The sequence below is a fragment of the Balaenoptera musculus genome, chromosome 12, assembly GCF_009873245.2.
Source record: "Balaenoptera musculus isolate JJ_BM4_2016_0621 chromosome 12, mBalMus1.pri.v3, whole genome shotgun sequence".
Lineage (NCBI taxonomy): Eukaryota > Metazoa > Chordata > Mammalia > Artiodactyla > Balaenopteridae > Balaenoptera > Balaenoptera musculus.
The window spans coordinates 39,008,123-39,024,097 of record NC_045796.1 but is presented as its reverse complement, the minus strand read 5'-3'; the positions used below and the strand labels follow the sequence as shown (position 1 = coordinate 39,024,097).

Genomic DNA, 15,975 nt, shown 5'->3' with positions numbered 1-15,975 from the left:
GCATCTTCTCCTTGTCTTAATTTCATCATCTGTTGCTCTGGGTTATCTAACTCGTGTGCATAGTTATTAAACATTCTGGCTGTGAATTTTAAAATTTTTTTTTCTTGAGAGCAACAATGGGTACTCTTACGCAAAGCAGAGCAGTGCATAAAATAAATGACCATTTTTGCTCTAAATTTTGAACGTCAAACCCTCTCAAATGTTTGTGACAGAAGCAGTAAAATGTGGCTAAATTAATAGGAAAGAATTCCTTACATAGTACAATAACCCTTCTGAACCCTGAGGTTGTATAACAGTTTAGAAGTTGAGAGTTTGACATCCCTTCTCTAACTTGAAAAAAAAAGAGTTTCCTTTAACTACGTATTCTAGTAAACGCTAATTTAATTGTATATAGGCTCTCTACCAACTTTAATCTATTGCAGAAAAATTTGTATTTTCCTATATTCTGGAGGGAGTTGGACCCAGAGAACACAATTATATGAATGTTATTGTAAAACATAATTTGACTGTGTGTTAGTCAATTGGCAATTTGAAAACATTATCTATTTTACCAACTTTTAAAAAGTCTCCATGTTTTTAACAAAGCTATTAAGAATTAACTAAACTTTACGGTCATCCAAATTACTCAAAAAGTATTTTTACATAGTGATATATTCTGTCAAATAGATGATGAAATTGGTAGTTGAAAGTTCATATGAACCTCAGAAGGGGAAGCTAACTTTGGCATTTGTCTAGGAATAACTGGGCCTCTGGAGAGAAGGCAGAAGGCTATTTATAACTCTAAAGCTTAGCCCTGTTTGAGTCAGACCCAGTCTGGGGCCTGATCTAACTAACCTACCCAATGTAGCTGGGGCCAAACCAGAACAGGGTTCTAGTACAGGTCCCTCCCAACCTCTGAATTAACACCAGGCTGACTATTAGTCTCACACAGCAAAAGGAAGTATTTAACATGCCTCTGGAGTCAGAGATCTGAGTGTGAATCCTAGCTACACCATAAATAGCTGTGTGAATTCAGGCAAATTTCTAACCTCTCTAAACCTCAGCCCTCAGCTTCCTATTCCATAAATAGCAATAATAAAAGTATCTATCTCATTTTACTGTCCTGAGGATTAAATGGTCATGTTACATTTGACATATAATGTCTTCTGAATAAATATCAGTGGTTATTATCATTATAATTATAATTATTAATTTATCATAGCTAGAATCAAAGATATTGTTTCCCTAAAGTCCTCTGGGGTTCAACTTTGTTCTAATTTTAGTTCATCTGTTGCTCTGTACCTGAAACACAATTCCATATCTAACATTACTTCCTTTCTTCTGTCAGATGAAGTAAGCCAGCTTGGAATATGCACTGAAAATCTATGTGAGGAATTCAGTAAGGTTTACAGATATGCCGTGCATTATAGTTGAGTAAGCACCACAAGAAACATGAACTCTATCCTCAGACCTCCCCCAATTATCAGTGACCATGAGAGAGTTGTATAATCTCCATGACCTTCAGTTTTATAAAAATTGAGGTGAGGATGGTGGACTTAAGCTTTCTAAGGGGCTACTCCAGCTCTGTCTTGAGTACTACAAGGTGTCTGCTTGCTTTGTGATCAATGGATGAGAAGAATAATCAGTATATGTCTCAGGCTACTGATGCAGTGCTTACATTTCAATAATGTGTCCAGAAGTGGCAGCAAAAGAAATATAACAGATGAGAAGAAAGAATATTCCAGGCTGACGGAACAACTTGTACCAAGGCTCTGCACAAAAGTACACCTCTTATAAAAGACTGAAAGAAGGCTATTGTAGCTGGGGCACAAAAAGTGAGAATCATGAAGACAAAATGAAAGGTGTGCAGTAGAGCAGCATGCAAGAAACTTTGGATGAACACAGAGAATGGCTGTGGTACTAACCTTAAAAGGTAAGCTCATCTGAGTTGTCAGTCTAATTATCATTTGAGAAATATGATTAATAAATCATTCCAGAAAAGGAAAAAAGTACATAACTAATGCGATGTTCAGATGACATAGATCCTATGAACTGTTAAGGCCAGGGAGTAGGAAATGCCCATCACCTAGGAACTAGATGGCATTTTTACATTTTTAATTCATTACTAATTCAATGATTTTTTTTTAGAAGTGACAACAAGAGGTCTTCCAAGCACCCTTTAAACTCTCCATGGGGAGAAGAAAGAAACATAAGTTCTATTCCATAATCTGGAATTTTCCTGTAAAAACATTTATGAATCAAGTGCGAAGGTCTACAGAGCATAACCCACAGGCAAGTGAAAAATGTTTTGGCCAAGTGACCCGAATCAGCTGGCAGTTCACGCCCCATGCAGAGGTAGGGAACATATTCACAGGTATCTTAATAACTTGTGCAGGGCTAAGTCAGACATTTTTATAGATAGCTGTCTTTAAGACCATCTAAAGGTCACATGATGCAGAATATCTAAGGAATAAGAAAAAATGTTATTTATATTTAGTTAGCAAATTCTGAACTAAAATTGGTAAAGAGGAAACCTGATATCCTCTTAGAGAAATGAAAAAACACAAACTAGATTTAAGGGAGCTGGCTTCTAATCTTGGCAATGCTGTGGTTTTGAGCAAGTCTCCAAATATCAGAGTTACAGTTTCTATTTTTGCAAAATGGAGATAATAATGCTAACTTAATTGAATTCTGTGAGGTTTAAATAAGTACATACACATAAAGTCCTGAGCAAAATACCTGATACATAGAAATCTCTCAGTAATTATTTCTATTAATTTGGGGTACTAGACTAAATTTCTTAGTGGAAGATGCAAGTAAGACAATTCTCCTTGTAAGTAGTGACGGAAAATCTTAAACTCTGAAATGACCATGTGCCCATACTAATGTCTACCCAAAGAGCCAAAACCACACATTCTCTTTTTTCAGTTGTCTGGTTAAAAACAAGCCAGCTCGGCATTAGACTTGGAAGCTGTGGAGAGCACCACCTGTCTGATTTGCTTACAGCTGTCAGAAGCAAATTTTAGATCCACCTCCCAAATTTTTACCCCAGCTAGAACCGGACTGTGCCTGTATTCAAAATGCTTTAGTTGTCTTAAAGATAGCAAAAAATATATATATAATTACATATGTACATATATTTTGCATATATTATATTTGGGCGAAATGATTGCTATCATGGTCGAATAATAAAAATGTTTTAAGGTGTGGCACATACCTTTTCAGAATAAGCTTTAAAACAGAAAAGCATATACCTTTTCAGAATAAGCATGAAAACAGAAAAAATATTTAATATAGATTCATCATGTAGAGGTAAAAGACATGAGGGCATGAAAAGAATCAGAATCAAAAGCTTAATTACTCTATTCTTAAAACCATACTGATTTAAAGTGATTTTGTGCAATTCCAAACCTTGTCTCTGAATACCCACCAACATACATACAAAATTTGGAGGTATATAAATCTTATATGTGTATGTGTGCATATTTATACACTCGAGTTAGAAAGGAAAACAAATTTAAGATCTCCAATTTGATATGTCATAAAGCAAAATGCTCAAAATCAGTTCTCTAAGTTTAAACATTAAATGCAACATTTTAAGTTCATCGTGGTCTCCAGCCTTGCATGCAAACCTTGTAATTTTTGCTAGGTAAGATATCAGCCCTAACGTTGCATGACCATAGCTATTTATAGAGGTGTGGGTGACAACTGTTAACTAGTGGGGCCTTTGGCATCGCAAGTAGCAGTTTCCACATGCAAAATTTCGGAGAAACTTCTTTTCACTCCCCAACACACACATCTGCCAGCCTCTCAGCTCCCAAACCCACTTCTCTCATCCCATATAGAACCATCCATCAAGATAACTATCTAAAAGCAACATTTTAAGAGGACACATTGACCATCAATGGGACTGTCAATTTCCACCTTTTTCTTTTTTGTTTTCCTAGTTGATACTATTGGAAAATGCTAGCAATACCTTCAGCCGTGATCTCAGTCATGGTGGTTGGAGAAAGGAAAAGGCAGGCAAAAATTCCGGTCAAGTGGCCCTTTGCAGAATAACTTAGGTTTGGAGAACTCTGATAGGGGGCTCTGTGTGAAAGCGTGAGGGCTCTTCCTTTTCCTGGCTGTTTCTGCTGCTCCTTTGTTGTCCTGTTGAACTTTGTCTCTTCTCTGCAGAGTCCTACCCCCTGGAAACAACCTGAGCCCTTTCCAAGCAGCACTTGTGGCTCAGGCAGAAGTATCAGCTTCGAACAAAAATAGCTTCATCTCCCTAGGACTCTTCAGCACTTTTTTTTTTTTTTGGCACTCTAAGGGAAACACACACACACCAGCTCTCCAGCCCCAAAGACAGATAGGCCAAGAAAAGGCAAAGGAACCAGAAAGTACCGTCTAAGCCCCTACGGTTTCCCTAAGATAATTACAGATTTGGGGGTCTATGTCAGAAAACATGAAATAAAGAGTTGAAAGTAATCTTATCCGTGATAGCTCAGATTTATTCTTAGTGCCCTTAAAGCTCAGAACATTCCTCATCCCCTTATTTGGTGTGGGGAGGATCCTGTAATGTCTACCCAAGGCAAAGGGGAGGGTAGTCTTGTCATTTTCTCCAAGTTGATTCCCTATTGGTCTAAATCCGTTTGGCAAGTGCAGTTATTTATATTGGGCTACACTTAAAGTTCCAACTATTAAATCCTAAGGCTTTCCTGTAGGAGATTAAGATTGTCCACACACTGGCTAATAAGAAATATGTAATGTGAAGTTATATTGACACTTGAGAACTGATGAATTACTAGATTCTTCATTCTTTTTAATACTTTCATGAAAACGAAGTACCTGAATTTATCTATGAAGTAAAAGAAAGGGAAGGTGACATAAAGTTTAGAAGCCTACAGCTCATATTTTAGTAAAAGATTTCAACTTTTCTCTATTTCAACTTCAAAAAAATAAAATAAAAAGGATCATAGCAGATAACAATTAGCCAAATTGGCTGATTAGCATTTCACCTTCCCACTACTAGACAGGTGTTAATGAGCAGAGAAATATTCAATAGCTGGCAGTTAGAAGGAGGAGAATCAAAGGGCATTGATAATCACACACTCTAGCCAATCTGTGAATAATCAGGGGTTGACTACACTTACCTTTTATTTTATTCTCATATTCAACCTAACAAATGTTTGTGGTTTAAACTTTTAGCCTTAACGCGCTGGCTTTTATTGTCAGAACCTCTTGAATTTGCATGGTACTTCAGAGATCAGAAAACAAAGTCACACATGTTGTTTTAATATTTGAGACTCAGAAGAGTGCTACAACAGCTATTTCCTTTGCCTCCGTGTTGGCAGCTCTGTATTCACTGCCCCAATTCCTACAACAGGAAGTGCTCATATACCAGCTGAATAAATGGGTTAGGAAGTAAGCAATCTTAATTCTCAAAAGAGGAAATAATTCCAGGTAACTCTCATGATTTATACAAGATTCTACACCTAGGGCTGGGCTTGGGGCTTTTGACTACAAATCTGATAACTTTCCAGAGAAGTGAGACTTTGTTGCAGACAATGCCATTTGTAGGCAAAGGGAGGACCACAACAAATTAGGTCCACCAATGGATGGAAAGATGCAAACTCCTAGTAGCATCCCCCTGGAGCCCTGGGTTGGTGCCTACTTTTTAAGGTGGGGAAGAGGAGCCCCCAAAAGCAGAGCTCTCCTCACTTTGCCCCCGAAGGCGTCTCCATTCAATATCACCACAGTGCTTCCAATTTGAAGAAAACATTGTGCTTTGAATCTCCATTTGGCAGTCACTTTCATAGTCTTTCACTGTAGTTAACTGATGAAATAGTAATTCCTTATGTAACTCATTAAGAACTCACACGAAAAAGTTGAAACAAGACTAGAGAGCAAGACCAGTGATTGATGTTACTCTTAAATTCCCAATCACTAATTTCATGTCATACGTACTAGAAGAAAAACGAAGAGTAAAAATATTCTAGCTAAACATGTTTATAGGATAACAAGCTTTTTAACCCATTTATTGGATGAGTTTATGAATTTTCTTAGACATTAAGAAATCAGTATATTTCTCATTTTGAAAAGTTACTAGAACTCTTTCAAATTATTTGAAACCCAATTCATAAAATGTCTTTGCGTTTCAAAGGGAACTCTGAGAAGCTTTCCAAAGCGAAGCAACTGACATTCTTCTAAGGCTACACATCTCATTCTTCAGGACAAAGAACAAAATAGTACAAATAATACATTTGCCTTTCTTCATTTTTTTTGGTCTTCTTCATTTTAAACAGGTATTCACTTTAAAGGGACACCAGTTCACTGGAATCTTTCAACATGACCTAAAAGTGGTGGTTTTCTCTTCTCAGTGATAGCTTCTGATGTATTTTCACATTTTCCATTGCTGTAGGATCAGCACAGATAGGCTTATCCTGGTTTTGCATATAGGGACACTTGTTCCTGTATGCATTATTAACTGGCCTGGTCTTTATAAGTCAATGGCAAACCATGAAAGATTGTTCTCCTAGAAAATGTTTCATTTTGTCCAAGCCGCTTCTCCAACCTGATGATACTGATCATTACGCCTTGTGATTTTCACTAGATATTCTAAATATTCAAGTTAGCAGCCAAAAACAGTCATTCTTAGAGCATTTAAAAAAAAAATCTGGCTGCTCTGTCAACTATAATCATAAACTAACAAACAGTAAGACATATTCTGTATTTGACTATGAACAAGATATTTTCATCCAAACTGAATTTCAGAATGTAAAATGATTCAGGAGGCAAGGAGAGAAGTTTTTTGATGATTTTTGGTTTCCACCAAAAAAAATCATAAAATAAAACAAAATTTAAAAAAAATTTAATTATTTTAAGACCATACTACATTGCTTTGTTCAGTGCCAATTTGTGTGTTTTATAGAGCAGTGAAGAGAGATATAAATAGAGGTAAATAGCTATTTATCATCAGTCACCTATTTCTCAAGGACTAGGGATTTTTGAAAGAAAGCGAAGTTTTAGGGTTACTTCTCAAGATCTTCTGTTTATTAATTTACAGACATGAACAGCTTATACTTGAAAAGCCTATACCTAAACTGGTGTTAAATAGAAATAAAACAGTAGGAAATGTGTATAATATTTTATGTTTAAACTGAGTGAGAGTAAATTTATGGGTATTTAATTAGGATAGAAAGTGCTCATTCCTTGGATCTTAAAATAATGACAGGTGTAACTTTTATGTGTGCCTAAGTTTTCAGGTTCATTTTAACAGAAGACAAAAATAAATAAGCAACTAGAATGCTTTTGGGAAAAAAAGGGGGGAGTAGGGGACAGAGTGTCATAATATAAGAAAGTTTTATACATGAGCTAACAAATGTAAGCTACTGTTACACTGCCTTGGTTGAAGTAGCTTACAGGGGAAATACAGAAAAGAGAAATCCTTTCTTTTAGCTTTGTAGGTGAAGAAACACAGCAAAAACAAACTACGTATGGAAAGAATAAATACTGGCTTATTAAACTTTAGAATGAACAAATATAGAAGAAACTAGGAACATTGAAAATGAACTTAGGGACCATTGGATTGTATTTACTTTCATCTGACCTTGAAATCCCATCACATGACCTAGAAATTCCTCTGAAGCTCACTTGATAAACAGTCTTCAGAATCACAAGAAAAGCCTCAATTGAACTATTAGTTCATTAATCTTACTTCATCTCAGCGTTGCTGTTCACTTTATTTTAAATTGTTTTGTGTTCCATTTGTGTCATGGAAAATCTCATTCTGTCCTCATTACTTTCTCTAACTCGCCTGTGTTCGTTTCTTTAACCAAAGGCTGAAAGTCATTCCATAGGTTTGGCTTTACCAACTGATTATTTAGAAACTGTGTAATCCAGCTCGTTTCAAATGACAGAAGGCCTTCCAGTGCAATTAAAAACTTTCCCGTCTTTAACTCTGACTCACGAATAGCTGAGTCTCCAATATCAGGCTTCACACACATTTGACTTTGTCAAACATTTCTCTCAGAAATTTGCCTACGTCAATCCAGTCTTCAATTAGGAAAGGCAATGGATGCTCCTTTATTCTTAAAGACTCCTTTCTCTGAAGAGCTGGCTTCTGTCCACTACCACTGTCCTCTTTATGAGGACTGACAACATCCTGTAGTAGGTGGCCCCTGTGGAGTCCATAACTCAGATTCCTGCTCTCTGCTCTGTAGTCTGTCTATCACACATGACCTTCACTCTGTGGTCCTGGTTGCTATTCAAAAGCAATTTGTGATTTACGTTTTTTTTGTTTTCTTATAAAAGCATCAATACTTTTCTTATAAAAGGTAAATTATTTGCTGATCAGTTCTTAGATACAAATTTTTCTCTAAAAATAATATAAATGCATATTTCTATTTGCTAATTTTGAAAAAATTCACAATATCATCATCTTGTTCTTTACATTTTGATGTTTTGCATTATCAATGATATAATCTGTTATACCAGTATATCACAACTGAATACCAACTAGAGTCACTAACTTTGTGAGCTTACTTATAAGTAAGGAAATAACATACTCATTAATTCCATTGTGCACTCTCTCTCTACACACACACACACACACACACACACACACACACACACACACACTCTTTACTCTGTCCTCAGCACTAGGCTAGGTTCTAGTGATATCAAGATAAGCAAGACAAGGTTTTGTCCTCAAGGAACTCACAGTCTAGTAGGAGAGTAAAAAAGGTATACCAAAAATTATAATGCAGCCTGGTAAGTTCTAAGTACAGTAAACACTATGCATTGGATGACACAAAAGGATTTTTAATGCAACAGGAAAGGCTTTAAGAGTAAGAAATACTAGAATTGGGTCTTAAAGTGTAAGAAATTATTTAAATAAATGATCAGTTGAGGACATATCAATACTTTCCAAGAAGAGGGAACAACTCCAAAAATATTATAAAGGTTTAAACATAATGAACTTTAAATACTTAAGTAATCCCTTCACAGGGTACTTAGGAGGGAGCTCCACAAGAAAAAACAAGAGAATAAAAAAGAGCCAGATACTTAAGTGTCTTATAAGCCATACTAAGATTTTTGGACTTAACTCTAATTTAGTATGACACTGAAGTATTTAAGCAAGAACATGAAATAATCAAATTTACCTTTTAGAAATACTGGTCAACAACAGTGATGATTACAGCTTCCTTAAGACAACTTCAAACGAGCCTTAGAAATAGAAGCCAGATTACAGAATGTGGGGCAAATGAGAGATCATAAAATGAAGAGAGAATCTGGAATATACTTCACAGAAGCTTATATAAAAAGTAAAGGAGTGAGATGGATTAGGAATTAGAGGGGGACACTAGGTACAGTAGGAGATTTATTTTAAGATCAAAAAGCTTCAATCATATTTTCCTTTAAAGGAAGGAATACAAGAATGAGGGAGGAGTGATTAATGATCTAGGAGAGAGGAAAGATAAGGAATACAGAAAAATCTTCAAGCAAATGGAAGGGTAAAGTTAGAGCTCATGTGTACAGTACTTTTGAAAAGAAATAAAATTCTTGGTAAAGTAAAAATAATTAAAATGGGACAAATACGGATAATTTTTGACTTATGAAAGGGGAAAAATGAAAGGAATTCATGCCTGATGGCATTATTTTCTCTGTGAGCCAATGTCATCTGCTGAGAAACAAAGGGTTAGAGGTTAGAATGACATCTTGAAGAAAGTTCTAAAGGTTTCAGAAAGCTGCAGAAGTAAAGAGAGAGGCAGCTTCTTAAGAAGTGCAGAGTGGCATGGACACATTTACACTACCAAACGTAAAATAGCTAGCTAGTGGGAAGCAGCTGCATAGCACAGGGAGATCAGCTCGGTGCTTTGTGACCACCTAGAGGGGTGGGATAGGGAGGGTGGGAGGGAGGGAGATGCAAGAGGGAAGAGATATGGGAACATATGTATATGTATAACTGATTCACTTTGTTATAAAGCAGAAGCTAACACACCACTGTAAAGCAATTATACTCCAATAAAGATGTTAAAAAAAAAAAAAAAAAGAAGTGCAGCGTTCTACTGAGAGGCCAGCGAGGTCTATAGACCATAAGTTTGTAGTAACAAATCCATTTATATTAGTTAGTGTAATCAAAGAGGGAAAAGCAAAAAGAGTTCCAAATACACCTCCTCTAAAATAAAAATAAAAACGTATCCCTCTCAGGTTAACAGTTCCAGGTTAGTGGGCATCTGTAATGGCAGCTCTGTCACTTTTATGTGGCTTCCATAATTGTTCTGGTTCTTGGTACTCCAGCTGGCAAAGAGAGAAAAGGCCTGCAAGGCTATATGGGTCAAGGCTGGAAGTAGCATGGGGCACTGCTGCTTCTACTCCATGGTGAGAACTTAATTCTTGGTCACACCTAACTGCAAGGGGGTAGAACTGGGGCTGGCCATGACATCCTTCTAAAACCCTATTCCTAGGATTGGATCTCCACCACAGGACTATTTTTGAGTTCTCCAGAGCCATGTTAATAGTTGAGCATTGGAGCAGAGAGGTAGGTAGTTGGACTGAAATCTCTGGGCAAGTGTGGCCTTTAAGGAAAATTTTAGCTACAGTTAAGCCAAAGCAAGGATATGGGAAGAGCAGTACAGAGATGACAGTTTGGGAGAAAATACATGATTGAAAAGGCTTTTATTTTAAGTAGTGTCTAAGGATTACAGTACATGTTTATAAATCAATCTTTTTGCATTCAGAATGTGTATTACCCTTAACTGCTAAATACATGAAGAGTTGTGACATACTATGAATATTCATGTGAATGAATTACAAAGACATACCTACCAAGAATTAAATCATTTCAAAAGATTGTATATCAGGGCATTTGACTTCCATTTTGATAAGCAGTTTTTAAGCATTTGTTTATCCAAATCTCTTCTCTTTTTATTTGGGGAAGGGAGAGTACTACCATCCAAATGTGCCCCTGAAGAGTATTTCATCAATTCAAATTAAAGATGTATTTTACAGTTGTCACTGATATATGACTTTGAGAATATGAACTGCTGTATAAATGTTAAATGTTCCCATCCTCATGAAAATCACATTTCACCTCAGAGCCGTGTCTGGTTTTGCTATTCATTATTCATTTGAAGTCACAGAGTTTTCCATTTCCAATATTATAATTAATCTGAATATTATTAAATGTTGTCACAAATAGCAGATTGTCAGCTTTCCTTGACCTCCTAACGTGCATTCACTCTCATTTTAAATATTTTATTTTTATTCTTAATCTCCTTCAAAACAAAACAGAACACATTTGCTCTGTGTCTCTAAAAATTCCATTTAACAAAATAGATCCGTTCCTCTTTCTTCACTCCATACCCTTTTATTTAACGGGAGTTATTTTCTGTCTTACACACCCCCACCAGTGTCAGCCTGACTACCTGAAAACCAACGCATGTAGGATTTGCATTAGGAAAAAAGTATGTGTTTTGTCAACTTTACATCCCACACAGAAATCGTGGGCTCTAAGTTTAGAATAGAATTTCAAACCAATGTAAGTGGTATTTCATGCTGGGAACAAATTGGAGTTGTGAAAGACACCGGGGGTATAAATTCATGCTGTCTTGGCATAGTCAGTAAGTTGAATATATGGCTGGATATAAAGAATAACATAGAAAGTATCCTGGTCCCAAAATGTATCACCCGGTAGGGAAGCCTGTTATATACAAATCAAAGGTTCAGTCCTATCATTTAAAATTGAATTTAAAGTTTTCTATTAAAAGGCAAATAACATTTGGAATACAAAATTGAGTTAGCAATTGGAAGACACATATCCATCATGGTCAGAAAAGCCACATTTTTTGACAATTGTGCCATTTTGCAGCACTGCTTATTTATCAGAGCATCTTTTCCCACAAGCCTGGATACAGTCTTGTAACCCTCTCCAATACAGCATTCCATGTAGCCACTAGAGTTTATCCTAGTTGGCCCCGCTTATGAACTTAATAGCCATGCCATGAGCTTGGCAAGTGATTCAGAGGGATGGACTGAGAGGGTTGAGACCCCACTGGAAGGACAAACAGGGGCATTTCCAATGCCAAACTTCAAGAACCTCTAAATTTGGTTTAGGAGCTGCTGTACATAAGTGTTCAGCATTATAATCTGCAGAGACAATCAATTCTGACAATTCACTATTTCATTGGAACTATAAAAATCAGCAGTTACTTCAGCTGGTTCAAATTAGAAGGATATATAATTTTGTTTTTGCTTTGGAAATGTTGTGGACTACAGACACGTTTGATTTAGTCACTGATTGCATTTACATTCCACTGGATTAATCTAGTAGCATCATACTTTTTATTTTTAACAGAAAGCTTAAAAGCAAAGGAATGGAAAAGAAAAAAATGTTATTGTAAGAAAAAAATTATTAAGCAGCTATTCACAGGCAGGGCACTTATTTCAAAGTGTGATTAGTTTAGTGGTGTCTAGGACATGCAAGTTTGTAGTTTTAAGGATCTTAGAAATAGTTGAAGCTAATTTTATCATTTTACAGAGGAGAGAACTGAGTGTTGGAAAGACTAAATAACTTGTTTACATTCACATATTTTATTACTGAAAACCTGAACTAGGATCCAGTTGCCCTCTCAGCCCAGAGCTACCTACATTATTCCTTATCCAGGTTTTTTTCCATATCTAGTCTTTTGGGATTTGAACTAGAACCCCATTTACCATAAATCCTAATTTCCTCTGTCTATTCTGAATCCTAAAAAAGAGGTGGATGGTCTTACATATCTTTGAATCCAGGAATGTAACAGTATCACCAATACTTTCTCCAGTTTTCAGTTCTGTTCTTAAATACATATTTACTTCATTCCCATGTGATCAAATGGGCATTTTCCACATGGGCATGGCTGCAAATAGTCCCCACTTCACTCAGGTCAATCAAGATTATGACCCCAGAAGACAGATAGTTGTCTTTTCCCAATGTGTGCATATAAATATTATAGGGAAAGGCTCTTATTGGTCTGGTTTAATCACATCCTCAATTAATCTTTGTGACCAGGAGAATGAGACACTTTGATTGCCCCAAAGCAATCTTTTGTGGTTGGAGTGGCTCAGTACACTAATTGGCAGCCTCATCAGAAACCTCCAGGATATGGGAGGGGAGGGGACAGAGAGGAGCAGCTGCCCAAGGAGGAGGAGGCTATGCCAGAAGACAGCGAGGAATACTAAGCTAACCAAAATAAATGTCTCCTCTTGATCGTGACTCTGACTGCAAATACACGCACACACACACACACACACACACACACAGTCATACATACTTCTTCCCAGATATGTATACCAATACAACTATCCCATGTACAAGTAAAAATACACCCACCTCTTTCTCTAAACAAAAAAAAGCATGTGGGGCTTCCCTGGTGGTGCAGTGGTTGAGAATCCGCCTGCCAATGCAGGGGGCACGGGTTCGAGCCCTGGTCCGGGAAGATCCCACATGCCGCGAAGCAACTGGGTCCGTGAGCCACAACTACTGAGCCTGCGCGTCTGGAGCCTGTGCTCCGCAACAAGAGAGGCCGCGATAGTGAGAGGCCTGAGCACCACGATGAAGAGTGGCCCCTGCTTGCCGCAACTAGAGAAAGCCCTTGCACAGAAACGAAGACCCAACACAGCCAAAATTAAATAAATTAATTAATTAATTAAAATAATAATAAAAAATTTAAAAAAGCAAAACAAACAAACAAAAAAAACCCTCCACTTGTAACTTGCCTTCACTGACCAAGTTCACCTTATTTTTTTGACTCCTTAACAACCCCTATAGATAATGTCTCTGACAAAAGAGTCACTATTGTAATGGGAGGCTTATGTTGTTTTCCAGGAATTTGGAGTTGATCCCTGTCCAGTTCAAGCCAGCTAAGACTGTTTGGGACCACCAACCCTAAAACGGGGCCTGTGTCTGATAAATGACCTTTTAGATGCCAGAGGGCCAAAAATCTTACCCTCGCAGATCATGCAAAAGAGCCTCCATTTTTGAACATGCATCCCGTGAAGAAGCATTTAACTCAGATATGCCTGCACAGAACACCAATGACTTCACCTTTTCCCTACTTCCATTCAACTTTCCCCACACCTAAGCCCACCCTGCTTCTTTATCCCATAAATATCTCAAGCCCCTCACAATCAGGGAAGCAGATCTGATATTAGTTCTCCCCTCTCCTCACTTGCCAACCTCATGAATAAACCCTTTCTCTGCTGTAAACCTCAGTGTCTCAGCATTTGGCTTGCTGTGTGTCAGGCAAACAAATCTGGTTCGGTAACAGTAGGGCCCCTGAGGAGGTGATACAAGTTAAATGAGATCATAGGGGTGGGACCCTAGTCTGAAAGGGTTAGTGCCCTTATAGGAAGAGAAAGATACACCAGAGCTCTCTCTCCACCACTGAGGACACAGTGTGATGAGGTATTTGCAAATCAGGAAGAGAACACTCACCAGGAACCAGGTCAGTTGGCACATTGATCCTGGACTTTCCAGCCTCTAGAATGGTGAGAAATAAATTCTGTTGTTTAAGCCACACCTTCTGGGTTTTGTTATGGCAGCCCACACAGACTAATACATATACCAAAATTAATTTTTTTGTATAACATCTCAAAATAAGTCGAATAAAGTTTGTCTTGTCAGCATTATTTTACCACTTTGGAGGTAGGGAAACAGAGCAAAACTGGATAGCTACAGATCCAGATGTTAGTAGATAAATACTCCTAAAATCACAGCAGGCTAATTGACACTCCCACCTCATCTACTATGGAATTTGCCCACTATCTGCTAGGAATATCCAACAGTTTCTCGGCCAACAAAACTGAGCTCTCAATGATGCTTTCTGAACCCATTCTGCATCTGTCATTCTGTAAAAGTCATGCTATAGCTGCTTCCAAAAATGCATGACTGACAAGGTTACGCAATAACTGACCTAAGAAAACTCAAGCCAAGTTCTTAAGGATGATAGAGGATCCCCTGGATATTCCTACTGTTAGCTCTGCTGTTTTTCCTTTTGCTGATGAAAATGATCGAAAAGTTCTAAAAGTCCTCAGCAGCCTGGGTGTGGAGGGTTATTTAGGACTGTCTCAGCAGTTGCTGAAGTGAAGTGGGTCCTCTGGCTCTTGGCTGCATTACTGACTTCAGAAGACGTGAGCCTTCCCAGAATGTCACATCCGGGAATCCTCCTCAGACTGCGTACCGTGATGAAGAGTGGCCCCACTTGCCGTAACTAGAGAAAGCCCTCGCACAGAAACGAAGACCCAACACAGCCATAAATAAATAAATACATAAATACATAAATAAATGGATCATCACCTTTAAAAAAAAAGCATGTCACTTGATTCATCTCCGGGTGATGAGAAATATCTTAACCTGGTCTATATATGTTTTTAATAATTATGAGTCTAAAGTTAAATAATAAATTTAAATAATCTATACTCAATGTATAATGATGGGAAGAGAATAATCTCCTTAAAATGAAAATAAGTAACGTAGTTTGTCCCTGGTCCAGAATATCTTGCATACTTTGGAAGGGAAGAAGGACTCATTTGTTGTTTCCATTTTCCTTGAAAATAACACACTAATGGTGCCATCATACCATCTTAAAATTGTAGTCTCTCCTTAGCAAAACCCTCAGCCTCTTCTTTGTATTCCCTTTACCTTTGTGCTTTCCCAAGGATTGGTTTTCCTTTGAAGACACCTCTTCTCACACAGTCTGTCAAGTAGGGGCAGGATTTTCTCTTGGACCTCAAGGCCTGGAGGAGTTTTGGGTGTCCTTCTTACTTCTCATTATTTTTTCCAAAAGTTTTCTCCTCCTTACTCCAAAATGCATGCTTTTACTATCCCTTTTCTTGTCATTACCATCATTTTATGTCCCAGTAAGCTTCCTCAAGAAAACAGGACTATCTATAAAGCCCCCACTGCCTCATCTATTTGCACACCATTGCTTACCCCAAAAATTCCACCCAGTAGGAGATGCCCACAGAGGCCTA

At 37.5% G+C, this 15,975-nt stretch overlaps 1 protein-coding gene and 1 long non-coding RNA gene across 2 annotated transcripts in view; one reads left to right on the top strand and one right to left on the bottom strand.

Annotated features, from left to right (window-relative positions):
- Nucleotides 1-4,235, bottom strand: part of TRDN (triadin) — a 370,489-nt gene extending 366,254 nt beyond the window's left edge. The window contains exon 1 of the mRNA XM_036871396.1: nt 3,956-4,235. Within this exon, the coding sequence (XP_036727291.1) occupies nt 3,956-3,977 (22 nt within the window). The 5' untranslated portion in view covers nt 3,978-4,235. The remainder of the gene's footprint in view (nt 1-3,955) is intronic.
- LOC118905104 lies at nt 1,445-14,203 on the top strand. The gene is made up of 3 exons (XR_005022163.1): nt 1,445-1,912; nt 2,128-2,334; nt 13,829-14,203. It is a non-coding gene; the product is annotated as an uncharacterized LOC118905104 (long non-coding RNA).
- The last annotated feature ends 1,772 nt before the right edge of the window (nt 14,204-15,975 follow it).